This window comes from Pangasianodon hypophthalmus, chromosome 30, assembly GCF_027358585.1.
Source record: "Pangasianodon hypophthalmus isolate fPanHyp1 chromosome 30, fPanHyp1.pri, whole genome shotgun sequence".
NCBI classification, from domain to species: domain Eukaryota; kingdom Metazoa; phylum Chordata; class Actinopteri; order Siluriformes; family Pangasiidae; genus Pangasianodon; species Pangasianodon hypophthalmus.
This window is the reverse complement of record NC_069739.1, coordinates 4755611-4771366: the sequence shown is the minus strand read 5'-3', so window position 1 is coordinate 4771366 and position 15756 is coordinate 4755611. Positions and strand designations below refer to the sequence as shown.

General features: G+C 37.9%; 1 protein-coding gene across 1 annotated transcript; it reads right to left on the bottom strand.

The window, feature by feature from the left end:
- Nucleotides 1–1494: 1494 nt before the first annotated feature.
- smyd2b (SET and MYND domain containing 2b) lies at nucleotides 1495–15198 on the bottom strand. Its single transcript, XM_034302197.2, has 12 exons — nucleotides 14916–15198; nucleotides 11015–11078; nucleotides 9601–9711; nucleotides 8551–8611; nucleotides 7172–7296; nucleotides 6827–6894; nucleotides 6602–6704; nucleotides 5782–5892; nucleotides 5440–5563; nucleotides 4976–5150; nucleotides 3901–4009; nucleotides 1495–3702 (listed from the first exon to the last, which is right to left on the bottom strand). Exons 1-12 carry the CDS (start codon nucleotides 15086–15088, stop codon nucleotides 3616–3618), a joined length of 1311 nt encoding a protein of 436 aa, XP_034158088.1. The 5' UTR covers nucleotides 15089–15198; the 3' UTR covers nucleotides 1495–3615.
- Between the last annotated feature and the right edge of the window lie 558 nt (nucleotides 15199–15756).

Sequence of the window (15756 nt, the reverse complement as noted above, 5' to 3'; positions counted from 1 at the left end):
TCAACATTAATCTGTATACATACAACCATATAGTTTTATAGGTGTAGTTGAATGAAATAAAATGCATTTCCTTTGGTTTCTGGGTGATGGGAAGGCTACAGTAACTAAAATAATCACTCTTTACAACCGTGGTGTGCAGAAAAGCATCTCAGAACACACAACATGTCAAACCTAGAGTTAAATTTTAAAATTATAAAATGGCCAGTGTTTGTTAGCAAGCTCAAAAGTTTCCACCCATGTTAGAAGGTTAATTCATTGAATTGAGCCCCATTTAAATAAATTGTTTTGTTCTGATGATTTAGTTTTTACTTGATTGAATTTTTTAAAACAGGCTCGAAATCTCCACCAGTGGTTAAGAGTAAAAGTGATGAATTGTATGAAGACTTAAAACAGAAAATAATGACAGCTTTTTTTTTTTTTTTCCCCAAAATAACATTAGCTGCTAACATACAGTGGAAATAAATGTGTGTCTTCTTTTAGATATTTAAGATAACATGACAATAACATGAAATTATTCACAAGCACAGTGGCGTTATTCACTATAGTCACATTTATTTGCATTTCAGGGTTTCATAGCATTTTTCTAAACAAATGGACAAAGGAAAAACAAGAGCCCAGATTTACAGTTTAGCTTTGAACAAATTTTCTTGGATTTATAAATGCAAAAAAAAAAAAAAAAAAAAATCTAATTTTTAATTTCAATTTTATTGTTTCTGGACTATGTGGCTGTAGTAATCATGTAAATATTTTTGTTTGTTTCTTTCTTTGTTTTATTTCTTCATTTTATTTCATAAAATTCCAAAATCTGTGAGGGCTTAACTTTCTGAAAATATGTGACGATGTTTTGAATGTTATTGTCCCTTTATACAGAGAAATCATTTTAATTTTCAGAAGAAAAAATATAATCTGAATACATGGGTGGAAGATATCTGAAAGCATTTATGTTTTAATGAATAATTGAAAATCACAAAAAAGACAAAAAAATATATAAAAGTCTTAAAAAAAAAAAAAAAAAAAAAAAAAGGCTAAGAAAAAAATCTTAATTCCTAAATCATTCCTAAATCATTAAATCTATTCAGGGTCCGGGAAAAAAAAAAAAACAAAAATTAAAAAAAAAAAATCTGACCACAGCAGCTGAGCCTCATTTCATAGAAAAGAATGCTTTTTTTTTTTTTTTTATTAAAGAGTATGAGGAATTCTTTACATATTATCATCACCCATAAAAAAAATTAGGTGTTTTTATTAATAATGTGAATAAATAAAATAATTTGAGGTACATTAGCAGGATGAACTCTGAGATATGGAATAAGACAGAAAGCAAAAGTCTTCGACCAGTAAAAATTAAGATGACGAATATTTTTATAGCTTTTTTTAAAACAGGAAGTGTATGTATATAAAGAAGAGCTGTGGTTGCTACGTACCTCATTTAAAGGACTATTTCAGCTGACAATGATTTAGGTATGCAGTTTGCACGATGTTTTTTTTTGAGTAGTATGAGTAGTATGAATAATATGAGTAGTATGAATAATATGAGTAGTATGAATAGTCTGTTCACGCTGGAGAATTTAGTAAAATGTGGTATACTGCTAGATGTTGTCGTAGAACATCATAAACTATCTTCATTGGTTTAGTGCAAAAATATTGAGATTTGAGTCGTTACTACGAAAATCCAGATACTACGTACATACTTCAGTAAAGAGTGTACAGTAAACCCAAGTTCACACTAATAACCGACAAATAGCTCACGTTGCTTGTTGTTTGTAGTTTGTCTCTCGTGGGAATGTAGCGACTGCTAATCTTGTGCGTTTTTTGTAGTTTCCAATGAGAACATAACTAGCTATAAATACCTTCTAAAGCTAACTAGTTAAAGACAAATTTAATAACACTAATCTGTGTAACATTTACATGTTACATGCTCAGATTCGTACTAGCATCGTTCTCAGATCCGCCAAACAAGCTAGCTGTAGCTAGCTAAGTACATTCACCAGAGGCACCAAACAATCTCTGCTACTCCTTTCCAAGCTTTATTTTTCTTTGTTTATCGAGACGTCGTATATGACAGGATAAAATTAAACCATGCTTATAGGATTTTCTTCCATTTTTGTGCGAAGTAATTGCAGGTAGGAACTAAAGTTGTGAGTGGGGAACTAACGTAACGTCGGACCACACACAGCACAGGATGGAGCCAATCATATGGATTCGTTGCTTTATTTTGTTAAACTTAATTTGAATAAAGTTGAGATAATCTTAACGTAAATGTCAAATGTCAGAGAAACTGCGGGAAAATGAACGCAGCTATTGTTTATAATTGCGTTTGTTGGAATTCAAAGCCAAATATAATCCAAACTGGTGCTGGAAATGGATGAGACACCAGAAATTATGACAGATTCACCAGAATTTCTGTCCTTGATCATCCTTTAGTCCACAAAAACCCCCAACACTACATGAAAACAGCACACACTTTCAGGTTAGCTATAAGAAATTAGACCTGAACACTGATCCTGGCTCTCAGACGGTTTTTACGACAGGATTGTGTGATAATCAGAGGGGTTACGATGTGGAAAGATTAATCCCAGCTTATTATCGTCTAGTCTTGAATTCGTTTATTGTCTGATTTTGTTCACAACAATCTCACTATGCGTAAATACACAACCTTTCCATGACACGAACAGTCCAAAATAAACATGTCATTTTGTTCTGATGATTTGATACACTGTACAAAAAGACAACTCTCTGAATAAATGAATTTTACAGAGTCATAAATACTCGAGAGAAGGTTCTCAACTCCGATCCTGGAAACTATAGTGTGTTTCCTGCTCTTTACAAACCTCATCAGCTAATTATTCAGCCTTTCATAAGTTGGATCAGGTGTGTTAGGAGCAGTAAAGTAATGAATTACAAATACTCCCATTACTTTAACTGGGTTTTTCTTTCCTCAGGAATTGTACATTATTATTAAGTAGTTTAGAAAGAGTGTACATTTTAAGTGCTGTGTAACAATACTTTGCCTCAAGTGTGCTTGCTACTTGTTATTTCCCTCTCCTTAATAATTGTTCGGACTCCGCTGATGGCAATTCGACTGTTTATTCTCCCTTGCCAAGCATATCAAATTGCATAGGAAACGGCTAATAATCATACAGGTCGTTGGGGCAGATGTGGAGGACGCCAAAACAACAGAACGTCCAAAATCGTTTCAAAATCAAGACCAAGAAGGGCAGTAGTGGTCTCGTGTCATGCCCAGTTTGCCTTCCAAGGCCCGTTCAAGAATAAGGAATCAGCCTCTTATTTGAAGAAACATATAGAGCTAAGTTTTGGTTTTATGCTAACAAGATTAGTTAGTGTGATAAGGGAGAAAGACAGTCACAATTTAAAAAAAAAAAAACAAAAAAACACTCACTACCTCTGAGTATTATTAAACAAGCTACTCTTTTACTCGAGTATGAAGTATTTCAGTACTCTTTCCACCCCCTGGCTAGGAGTAGTCAATTTTTAGAATTGAACTTTGAGTCTAGAGATGAAATCTAGAGGATAAATGAAAATAAAAAATTTCAGCTCTTTGATTCACATCGCTGAATACATTATTGTAACAAAGAGGTTTCGTTTTAGCGGGTGCGTTTATTTTTGGTGCGCGCTGATCTCTTTCTGCAGTTCCTTTACATAGACATGGTCCTTTCCATGAACAACCTCCATAATGGCCAAAGCCTGAAAACAAAAAAAACCCATACAAAGACAACAAACTAAAAAAAACTGAACTTAAAGCTGCAGTATGTAACTTTTTAGATACAATTAAAGAAGCAGTAGAGAATAAAATATTCATTGGAAAGACATGAAAATTTAAAATTCATATAAAAACAAAACCAGCTAGTGTTTCCTTTAATCCCTGCTAACTGAGTACACTACCTTTTTGAGCGCTGTGGATCCTGCAGCCGATCGGTCCAGAGCCATGTAGAGTCGCCCCAGCTTCAGATACATAGAGGCAACGTTCAGGGAGTAGGCTGGATACAACTGCCTGCACAGAACATACCGTCACGTTTAACTCCTGATGTGTGTAAGCAGCTTTTATTACAGGAAAAATTATTACACAGACAAGTCAAGATCACAGGCCACCAAGAGGCCAAGGGTAAAGTTAGACTCAACGCTACCACCACCATGCTTCATGGGGATGGTGTTTTCAGGTTCAAATCATTATGTGACTTCGGATGACAACTGATTGAACTAATTTAGCAATCAAAACTTTATTTGTAATGTTGTAAACATGCATTTTTCCATAGTACAGTCATCTACTAATTTTTTTTTTTTCAATTCTGCTTTAAATGTTTATTTTATGTTTTCTGCAGTACTGATTCGGGGAAAAATGTCCAAACTATGGATGTCCAAATTATGACTTTCCAGACATAAATAAATAAATAAATAAATAAAAATAAATAAGTGGCTATACCAAATATTGATATTATTTAGTTTTGTACTGTCTACTGCTATTTATAATAACTTATTTGATATGCATTTATTTTTTATTTGAAAAGGTTTCTAATTTAATAAATTTTTTATTATTTATATTTTTTATTATTTATATTTACATTTTGTAGTGGTGGGAAATATAACAAAACAAAAAAATAAAAATAATATATATATATATATATATATATATATATGAATGATAAAATACCATTAACATATCAAGCATTTAAAATTCAGTTCAGTTGCAATTATTAAAAAAAAAAAACGTATATTCCACAATATCTCAGCAATGCATACCATGACATAATTTATCACAATATCAATATTATATCATCATATCACCCAGCCTTGGTGCACACTAGCCAATTAGCAAACTTTAGCAAATCCTGAAATTGTGATTATGATTAAAATCTAAAATAATAATTGTGTGTATTTCATGTATATAATGAAAGCCTGTTTGACTGCATTTTCACCTATACTTGCGTCTGTGTGTGTGTGTGTGTTTTTTAACACCAACCTGAACGGCTTTATGACTTTCTCTCCATAGCTCACGGCGCCGTCGTAATCTTCCATGTACATACACACTCCCATGGCCTGGTACATCATATGCAGCATGTAGACGTTGGAGTCCTCAAAGATGGAGCCCATTTTTTCCATGCTGAGCTCACATAACTCCAGCAGCTCTGCAGGAGGTGCTCAGGAGTCAAGGAGATACAACACACACACACACACACACACATACACACATGTGCGCACACACACCTGGTGCCTCAAGAACTATATCAGCATATATATATGTATATAATGTCCTTCCTTCCAAAAGTAAGTGCACCCTCCATAGACTTTTACTGAATTCCACTCATTTTTTAGGTCTTTTTCTTTACAATATACAACACAATCTAAAATATGAATGTTTTTCACATCTAAACTGAAATTGTATAAAGTGTTGAGATGTAATTTGGGATGAAAACAAAAGGATATTTTTGTCCTGTTTGGCTCTGCGGAATTCTTCGATGGCATTTCGTGCGTAGCGAAGCATTTCCCTGATCTCCTCTGAGCGCGGTTCATCACCGTTCACCTTTCTCAGCTTCAGTTTTACCTTGTCCTATATCACACGCACACACACGAGCGTGCGCACACACACACACACACACACACACACACGAGCGCACACAAGAGTCCAGCTAAATCACCAGAGGCGTTTAAATAAAGAAGGAATTATCATGCTAAGTACATAATTACTGAGCTGTTTTTTTTTAAGTAAATCATGACTATGGTTTAAATAAACACATTACACACACACACACACACACACACACACACCTTGGATTTGGTTTTACATTCTTTGCAGTCGCAGGTGAAGTAGTACGAGTCCCTGAGTCTCTCCATTCTGTCTTCTGTTGGGTAAAGCAAGTCGATGTAGCTGGTGTATATCTGCACACACACACACACACACACACACACACACACACACACACACACACACACACAGAAACAATGTCGCTAATGTTCTGTTCATAACTTAGTAGCGCATGCCTTATTGGCCTCATTTATATCATAGCAATACATTTCTAACTTTTATTTTAAAGACCCAATATATATTATCTTTGTCTTTAAAATCAACAATACAAGCATTATAGGGGAAAAAAAATAAAATCACTTTTTGTTTAAGATTCAAATTATTTCATTAGAAGCATTTGAGATGAACAATTGAGCGTCATTCTACCACTTTAGGAATTGCACTCATGACCTTTAGATAATTTTTTAAAATATTAAATCTTTCAGGGGAATTAATCTGAGTACACATAGTGGTCTAGGTGTTTAAAAAAAAAAAATACATAGGCTTTAACATCCATATTTTTTCCAGACATTTAACTTGTCCCTTTGGGGCAGAACCCTATAGCAGAGTGTTTTGCTATTCCCTATTAGATAGGATTTGAAGTAGAGGCTCTTTGGGAAGCTATACACCCTTAGATATTCAAAGAACCCTTGAGGAACCCTTAATTATGAGTGTACTAACACACAGTTTTGCCCCTGACTATTACAGAGAACTTCAGATTTCCCAGGACCTCGGGTTTGTTACACAGCTGAAAGGTTTTTTTCACCCTGACCTTTGACCTGAATGAGCTGGCTGCGGTCTCACCTCCTCTCCAGGGCTGATGTCCTTCACAGCTCGCACCTCTGCTGAGGTTCCTCTGTAGGTGACGATGACGTTGGGGCAGCAGCTGTGATTCATCAGAGCAACACTGGCAGGGAGAAATGAAGCGAGTGATGAAATAACGGAATGATGAAAAGAGATGAAATGCACGGTGACACGTTCATTATACGTAATGGTCAGTTCAAACGGCTAAAGAGTTCATCTTCTTACTCTGGAAACACCGCTGATCCGATGTGAGAGAGCTCCTCGTCCTCCACTGTGAAACCGTTACAGTGCACCTGTATATGTGTGTGTGCGTTTGTGTGTGTGAGAGAGAGAGATAGAGAGAGAAAGAGAAACAGGAGACAGCCATGAGAACATTTTGTGCTTTAGGTTTGTCATCTCCACCTTTCCAGCTGATTCTCCTGCGATTTTGAACATCCAGGTCTATTTCTGAAGCTACAGCTAGCTCAAGTGTGATGGCAAGACCAAGAGCAAGACCAAGAGCAAGAGCAAGAGAAAGAGAAAGAGAAAGAGAATGCACAATTGAGTAGGTGAAACCAGCCAGATGTGTACCTGAGCAAACAGAGTAAGCAGAGCCTGGTGATCAGGGAAGTCCAGATGTTTGGAGTAGAAGTGATGCAGTTCGGCTATGTCTGCCTCATTCATCTCCCTTTTCTCATTATCCAACTTATCCAGGTCTGAGAGAGTGATAGAGAGAGAGAGTCAGAGAGAGGGGACGAGATTGTGCTTATGATTACGGTTTGAAGAAACTGCAGACGTTGCAGAAATGTTGGGACACAGCAGCAACAGAACAGTACACGCCGTCTCCCAGATCCCATCTCACAGGAAGTAGCAGTTCCTTCTCCACTTTTACCACAGCTACAGTTCTGCCTCCGTCTACATTCCTGAATCTGTTTCATATATGTTCATGCAGTGTGAGGAGGGAAAAAAAAAAAATAAGCAGTGATCGCTGTGTGTTTTCTCTTTGTATGTAGTGAAATCCGAGGAAGGAGAAAATGTGGAAATGGAATGGCATGGGATGTAATTAACATGAGGAATTGGAGCTTAAGATAGAAACGGTTTGTGTAAATGAATATAGTGTTGAACTGAATGGAATAGAATGGAATTTAGAACTAAATGGAATGGAGTGTTGAATAGAACTGAATGCTGAATGGACTGTTTAATGAAATGGAATCCTTAACAGAATGAATTGAATATTGAATATAATTGAATGCTGAATGGAATGTTGAAAGGAATGCTTAATGGAATGCTGAATGGAATGTTGAATGGAATGTTGAATGGAATGTTGAATGGAATGCTGAATGGGATGAATTGTTGAATAGAATTGAATGCTGAATGGAATGTAATAGATTGGTACGTTGAACAGAACTGAATGGAATGCTGAATGGAATGTTGAAAGGAATACTTAATGGAATGTTGAATGGAATGCTGAATGGAATGAATTGTTGAATAGAATTGAATGCTGAATGGAATGGAATGGATTGGTACGTTGAACAGAACCGAATGGAATGCTGAATGGAATGTTGAAAGGAATACTTAATGGAATGTTGAATGGAATGCTGAATGGAATGAATTGTTGAATAGAATTGAATGCTGAATGGAATGTAATGGATTGGAATGGATTGGATTGGTACGTTCAACAGAACTGAATGGAATGCTGAATGGAATGGCGTATTGAATGAAATGGAATCTGATGGAATTACATCGAGTGCTTAATAGAATGGAATGGATTGGAATGTTGAATAGAATTGAATGCTGAATGGGATGTTCAACAGAATTGAACAGAATGCCGAATGGAATGAAATGCTGCATGGAATGTTGAGTGGAACGTTGCGTAGAATGTCGAGTGGAATGTAATATTAAATAGAACTGAATACTGAATACGAATTAGACAGGAAGAAAAAATGATCAAAGCGATGAATGATACTTACTGGCCTCCAGATCACTTAACAGGAGCAGTTTCTCTGATGCGCTCTTCTCTTTCTGAACTTTCTGCATGAACAGAGAGAAAGAAAAAACATCACGTTACACAGAAATATCGCACTTCAATTGACAGCTTTACAGCTACAAAGCGCTGACACTGGAGACTCCTTCCAAAATTGTTAAATAAGCATCTCCTTACAGAAAACTTCACCATATCAAAAAAAAAAAAAAAAAAATCATACTTTTTTTTATCTGTTTATGTGGCGTGTCCACTATAGAGCTGTTACTATAGAAACGATACAGTATTAGAACAAGTGCATTACTACACAGTGTCATTTAAATTACGGCTGGCACTACTGTCCGAGCTGCTGTTATAGAAAATTAATCAACACATTCCAACCAAACATATGGTGGGGCATAAGATAAAATACTTTATGAAGATAAATATGAACAGCAGTAACATTTAATAATAGTGATATAATAGTTTATAAGGTATTCGGGAGCTTTTACAGAATTAAAGGAGTACACGGCCAATTTTACATCGTAATTAAAGAAAAATAAAGTCGAATAATAAGTCGAATAATGTCTATTTAGTATATCTGTAGCATGTACCTGTCATTACGCTGGACAATTATTTTGCCTCCCTGCACTAAAAAAAAAAAAAAAAAAAAAAAAAAAGTCACTTTTGTCTAACGAATTATGATCACATGACATTCCGAAATTGCTAAACACTCACTGATGTCTTGTAAAACGTGTTAGCAAAACATTTATAACTACCAACTATGTGCTTGCTATCTTGCTGACAACAAGGATCATCTCTCGGTCTCTTCCTCTCTGTGTCACTCACTAATGGTGTGAATCCCTTCTGCTGCATCCCGTAACCTTTAAGTTCCACAGTATCAATTAACACTAGCTTTGGCGCACAGCCTGCTGGACACACCAAGCCTGGAATAACTTCGTATTCCTGCTGCGTATGTGCGGCTTCCGGCCATCAGGCTGTCCAACATTCTGTCCTTTCTCCGGCTTACGCAGTCCTACGTAAAGCTTAGATCACTCACCATGCGGGTGATTACCCGAGCCGCCAGACGGACGGTCTCTGACGGACACCAGCTCTCCCCGAACGAACACATCGCCGAGCATTCCAGCTTGTGCATCGCCCAGTCGCCTCTCTGAGAAAAAAAAAAAAAAAAAAAAGCACACGTCCATACGGTCCATCGATTTTAACTTATTACCTAGTTAGTGATCTTAAAGCACATCAAAAATACACTAGACATCTTCTTTGAAGTGTATTAATACTGATAAAACCCTCATAATATTATTTCACCTTTTTTTTTTTTTTTAAACCAAGGCTAAATTAAATTAAAACACACTTCCATGTTTGCAACATCAACACGTTGCTTGGTAACAGACATGACAATTGCTTAGAAACTACTTCAGGATTCTCTGCATAATATGAGATAGTATATTGTAAGATAATTAATCCTTCCTAAATTAAAACAAGATGCATTTATGTAATATGAAACAATGAAAAATCCTATCATAAACTTGTGAGAGGACATTCTTTGATCAAACAGACCCTGGAAAGGAAAATCGGCTTCTCCCGTATGCATCGGTCTAACAGCACATGAAAGCATTATCATATTAGCATTAGCAAACAATAGTTGGCCCTGGAACATATTAAGACGAATATAGCTAGTGATAATGAGTTGGAAAGACTCTGAATCATAAGGTGAGAGGTGAAAGTCAGGTTATTAGGGTTTTAATAAGCACACACTCATTTCTGATTTCATGCTCATACACACACTATGGGCCTTATTTAGCAATCTTTTGGGGGATTTTTCTCGCACGCCAAATCAAACAAAAAGTTCGGGTTAGAGTTAGGGTTAGGGTTTTGAAAGTTGAATAATGTTGAATTTCTTCATACTCATGTACATAAGTTGATAAAAACTCAATCAGTGTGGGTGATTTGAATTTACTGAAATCCACAAATGTCCATAAAAGGCAAAGCTCACAGTGAGCTGAAAACAACAAAATGGCGATTAAACAGTGAAAGAGCGCCTCCTAAATGCAGTATCTCCTAAATCTTCCAGTAACGCAGCTCAGCCATTGCAGCGAATCGGCTACCACAGACACGCACACAACGCTTTCTCCTTTTATAGGGTGCCATTACTTTTGTTGTAATTGAACGGATAGTCTTTGCCATTTTAATCTTGTTAATCGGTAAAATAAGATCCATTGACTCACATTATTCAGACTCCTTATACGTTAATATACACAAACTCAGTATTTTCACAAACACCACATTTCTTGCGTAAATGCTCCCTCGAACGATTTACGAATAAATTCTTTCGTATCCAGCACGATAAACGAGACGCAATGATTTCGTCTTAGCCTTCAATAACCCGGAATCTTATTGCAAATATTTGTTTTGTGATTTGTTTACGAAGGTGTTTACTTGTCAACAGTTCTTACCTGACATTCCACGTTGCAGTAGAAAGCTTTCTTGCATTTTCCACATTTTGAAAGACCCTCTTTCCTACAGGAGAAACATGAGATGTATTTTTATACAGACGAGTTGTGCACGCGCGCACACACACACACACACACATATACACACACATATACACACAGCAACAACACCAATGGTCATCAGGCCAAGAGCATATGGCGTACGCACACACAATTCAGCCATGAGGCAGCTGCCAAGACAGACACACACACACACACACACACACACACACACACACACACACACACACACACAGACACACACTTAGTCTGGTGCAGTATTACACCACATGGTACTGTGTGTCTGCACAGAGGCCAGAATAACACACTTTATCGCACTGCAGGATGAAAATACCCAGTGGCGTATTTAGAAAGAGCTGACACCATACCGGCAGACAAAAGTACGGCACGTTCCTATAGTGTAACGCAGCACTGAGCAATAAATCGCAAACTCTGGCTCACTGTATTCACACTGAGGATATGTTTTCTTTCCGCAAGGATCAACTCCTCTGTCCTGAATAATGCGATGCTCACTAGGAGGTGATACCTGAAAACCGATCCTAGATCAGTTACAATATTGACTATCGATGTGTGCCAGATATTTCGTCTAATCAAATGTAGCTATAGCGCTCCCTTTCACCTTTCCCATCTGTTAAAGACATTTGCTGCTCTGTGGGTGTGAGAGTGTGTTTGATTTTATAGCCTTGATTACCACACGGCAAAACCGAGACTTTGAAACATTCTGTGGTATTTTTAGACGTGACCTTTCAGTGACAGTGCACATTTGAAGTCAAAGAACGTTATGACCAGGATGCACGTAAGCGACTGAAAATGTCATCGATTCGTTTATTGTTTGAAGGTGTTGATTAAGTTTCTCTGGCAATCCACAGGCTTATATTAACGCACTCGTTCTAATACGTTATCATCTTCTATAGTAACGACTTATGCAAAGACTTGTATGTTGGACGCGCCATGGATTTGATTTGTTTTAACGATGTTTATTTAACATTTATGGAAGGAGTCTCCAGTGCCAGTGCTTTGTATCAGTCCGGTGTAAAGTTGCTTCGCCATGGGAAAATCTACAGGACACTATTTTGCTTCTCAGTAACATAACAAGCTGCGTTTATTTATTTATTTTTTTGTCATATTAACTTGAATAGAAAGAAGAAAGAAGGAGGGAACAACCGTTTATAGCTGCTATAACGTAAGTGATAACATGAAACTGTAAAAAAAATGTAAAATCATATCGAAACACGTATAGATATCGTATGAAATTTGACATGTGTGTAACGTCACACCCCTAATAAACAGAAAGCTTAACACCTGGACACAGTCAGGAAACACATGGAGGATAGGACAGGGGCGGAGACAAGACTAGAATCAAAGCAAAACAGTAGCACATGACGTGAACCCCGAACGACTTGCCGCACTGGGAAACACATCGCGCACTGAAAAGGATGAATTTGTCACAGATAGTCGTTATGAATAAATTTATACGCTGTTATGAATGTGCTTCAAGATGAAGAGGAAGTAATTAAAACCTGCCACTAGTGAACATGAGCAGTCTACATCCTCCCTACACAGCAGATGAGTGGTTCAGGACCGTTAGCTTGGTTGAGATATAAACCGGTGCAGTATTGTTATTATTCCGGTCCAGCGCAGTCAGGAGTAGACGGGGGGAAATTAGGTTGCCTCTGCAATGCAGTAATCAGGATGCATGACACTTTCTTCTCTTCTCCTCGAAAGTGAGCATCCAGGAAAGGGCTTGTCCTAATTCTTCACTCGCATGCCCTTGGTCTGACTCCCTACCTGCCTCTGTCCTGAAAGACGTTTGTGAATTTTTGGACAGAATGCCTTAAGGTTTTAATGTCCTTATCACCTTGATACCACAACACTCCAAGGAGGCTAAAATTAAACCTTTTTTTTTTTTTGCAGATAAATGAAGCTTACCTTAAAAAGAGATGTTAGGCAAAATATACGAGTACTGTTCTTCTGATATTTGATTTTGTCCACATGACCTATATTTTCTTTCTCAACTGATTTACTGATCCTTTCTCACACCCTATTTACTATAAAGCAAGCTATTTTGGGAATGCAGCCATTTGGTAATTATGTCTGACAGTGTGCTCATGAAATCCCACAATGCACCACAATACACTGTGCAAATAACCTATAAAGATATGACATATGCATATAATGACATTGAATAGTCTATTCAGAAATCCTGAATCGTCTAGCCAACTTTTTTGGCAGATAATTAAAAAAAACAACAACATGCACATTCAGTTGAGAAAGAAAAAGTCATGCGTACATGTTGCATTAATGTACCAGGTAAGGATTAAAACACTTGATGTGCTGTTATAGGAAAATAATCAACAATCAGGAGATATAATATGGAAATAGAGTTACTATCACCACCCTAAAGTTGATTATTTTCTTTAACAGCATGTCCTGAAGTGCTTTATTCTTCTTCTACCACAGAAGTTTGCCAACACTAACATTTTTTTTTACTTATTAAAGAATGACACATTGGTTTTTTATTCATTTAAAATTGCATTTAATGTTGTGGAATGTCCACAAAACAGGTTAGTTCCTGTTCTCACATTATAGCAGCAATAAACTGTTTTCTCACCAGCCTCTCTTTTTTTCTGTCATGAAGTTAATAAGACACAGCGCATGTTATCGAGAAACCCGGAAAACTCATCTGTCCTGGCGACACCTTCTGACCAATCAGAATCGAGAATTCCATTGTAGAATATATATGATTTATATATAAAACCCAATTAGGGCTGCAATTGGTTGTATATCGTGAATTGAATATGGTGTCATATACGTTCACCATATACGTTCGGTGATTTCTCCACTCTAACACAAGAAGACACAACTCTGGAGGATGTTGTAGCTTTCCAGGAGCAAACTGTGCCGTACAGAACCACATATTGCTTCACAATAGGTAATATATCCAAATCTCAGCCTCTGCAGTGAAGAACTTCAGCTAAGGAGGAGCCACAGAAACACAAGCCAGAAATATCTTTATAGAGATCGGCTCAGCTTAGACCATGCCCAACTGTGGTCATGTGTAACCAGACCTCTACACTCCACTGCAGCTGCCTCTAATTGAGCGTAATTGCTGGCTTGTAAATATTTAATGTAAAGTGTAGACATGCTCATGGGTTCAGAACAGGATCTGCACAGGCTACTTTGCCTTTAGTCAAACCAAGTCAGGGCTTGTTATTCCTCTCATTACAGCCTGATATATAATGACATTCCTCTTACAATCAGGGTGCTTTGCTTAACATTAAAAAAAACAGGGGATAAGTAACACAGTGACAGACAATAAACTATACAATAAATACAGTAAACACTAAACACTACAAAAACTAAAGTCTGCTGCATGGTGGTATTGATAAGGTAAACTCTGCTGATAGTCCTGAGCAGCAGTAGAACATGAAAGGAACTTGTGCATGAAGATTTGTTAAGTATTATATTTCTCCAGGGCAGTGGGTTGAGTAGGTAGGACTGTAGAGTGCAATAACCACTCTAGACTTTAAATTATTTTAACCTGAAAGGAAGAATGATCCTGAACTACTGACTACAAAAATGTCCCACTCCTTAAATGGTTGCATATAATAACAATAATAATAATAATGCTACTAATCCTAAAAATAATAATAATAAAAAAAACAATACTAGATGTAATGATGCACGCGCGCAGCCTGCTGTGTGACACGCGCGTCCATGCGCAAAAGCGCGTGAATATATAAAGCGCAGCAACGCATTGACGCCCGAGCATGCACAGGGAATCCTTTAACTTTAATACACACATCTTATCCTTAATGCATGTTCATGCATACAGGAGTCTCACCTCGCGAAGCAGTGCTCGCACGTGTAGCCGCGCTCGCTCACGGACAGCACGTGTGAGTACGCGGGGCAGACGAAGAGCAGCTCGCCCACCCGGTATGCTCTGTTCACGCGCAGCCCCCTGCCTTTACCGGGGCTGTCAAACCGCTCCAGGCCGTCAATACCGTCCGCCGTCATCGCCCTGTCCCTGGCTGAAAATACGCAACGGATTCTAATCCTCCGGTTCGCTCCTGTAGAAGCGCGCGCGCCTGCCTCTCTCTCTCTCCCTCCCTCCCTCTCCCTCTCACTCTCTCTCTACATCACAGGAAGAAACCTGTCTCAGCGCACAAGTCCAGGGTCCGCCCACTAAGACACACACACACACAAACACACACACGTTTATTCCCTTTTCATCAAACCATGCAGGTGTGTATTCATGTTTCTTTATAGACCTGCAATTCATATGATTTCTATACCAGGGGAGAACGGGGTGGGTTGTCACATGGCCCTTCTACATACACGTATCTACACCATAGAGTGCAGTTAAAAATGCTGATAAAATATAAAGCTAGAGTCATCCATGTTCTTATCTTCTTTCCGGTTGCAAGATATACCATGGACTGCTTATCCTACACAGGGTCACGGGACGCCTGGAGACTATCCCAGAGGACTAGGGGGACAAGGCAGGGGACACCTTGGACAGATGCCAACCCAGGGCATCGCAGGGCACAATCGCACACACATTCACACTCTACGGACGTGCCAGTCAGCCTACAACGCATGTCTTTGGACAGGGGGAGGAAACCAGAGTACCCGGAGGAAACCCCCGAAGCACGGGGAGAACACGCAAACTCCACACACACAGT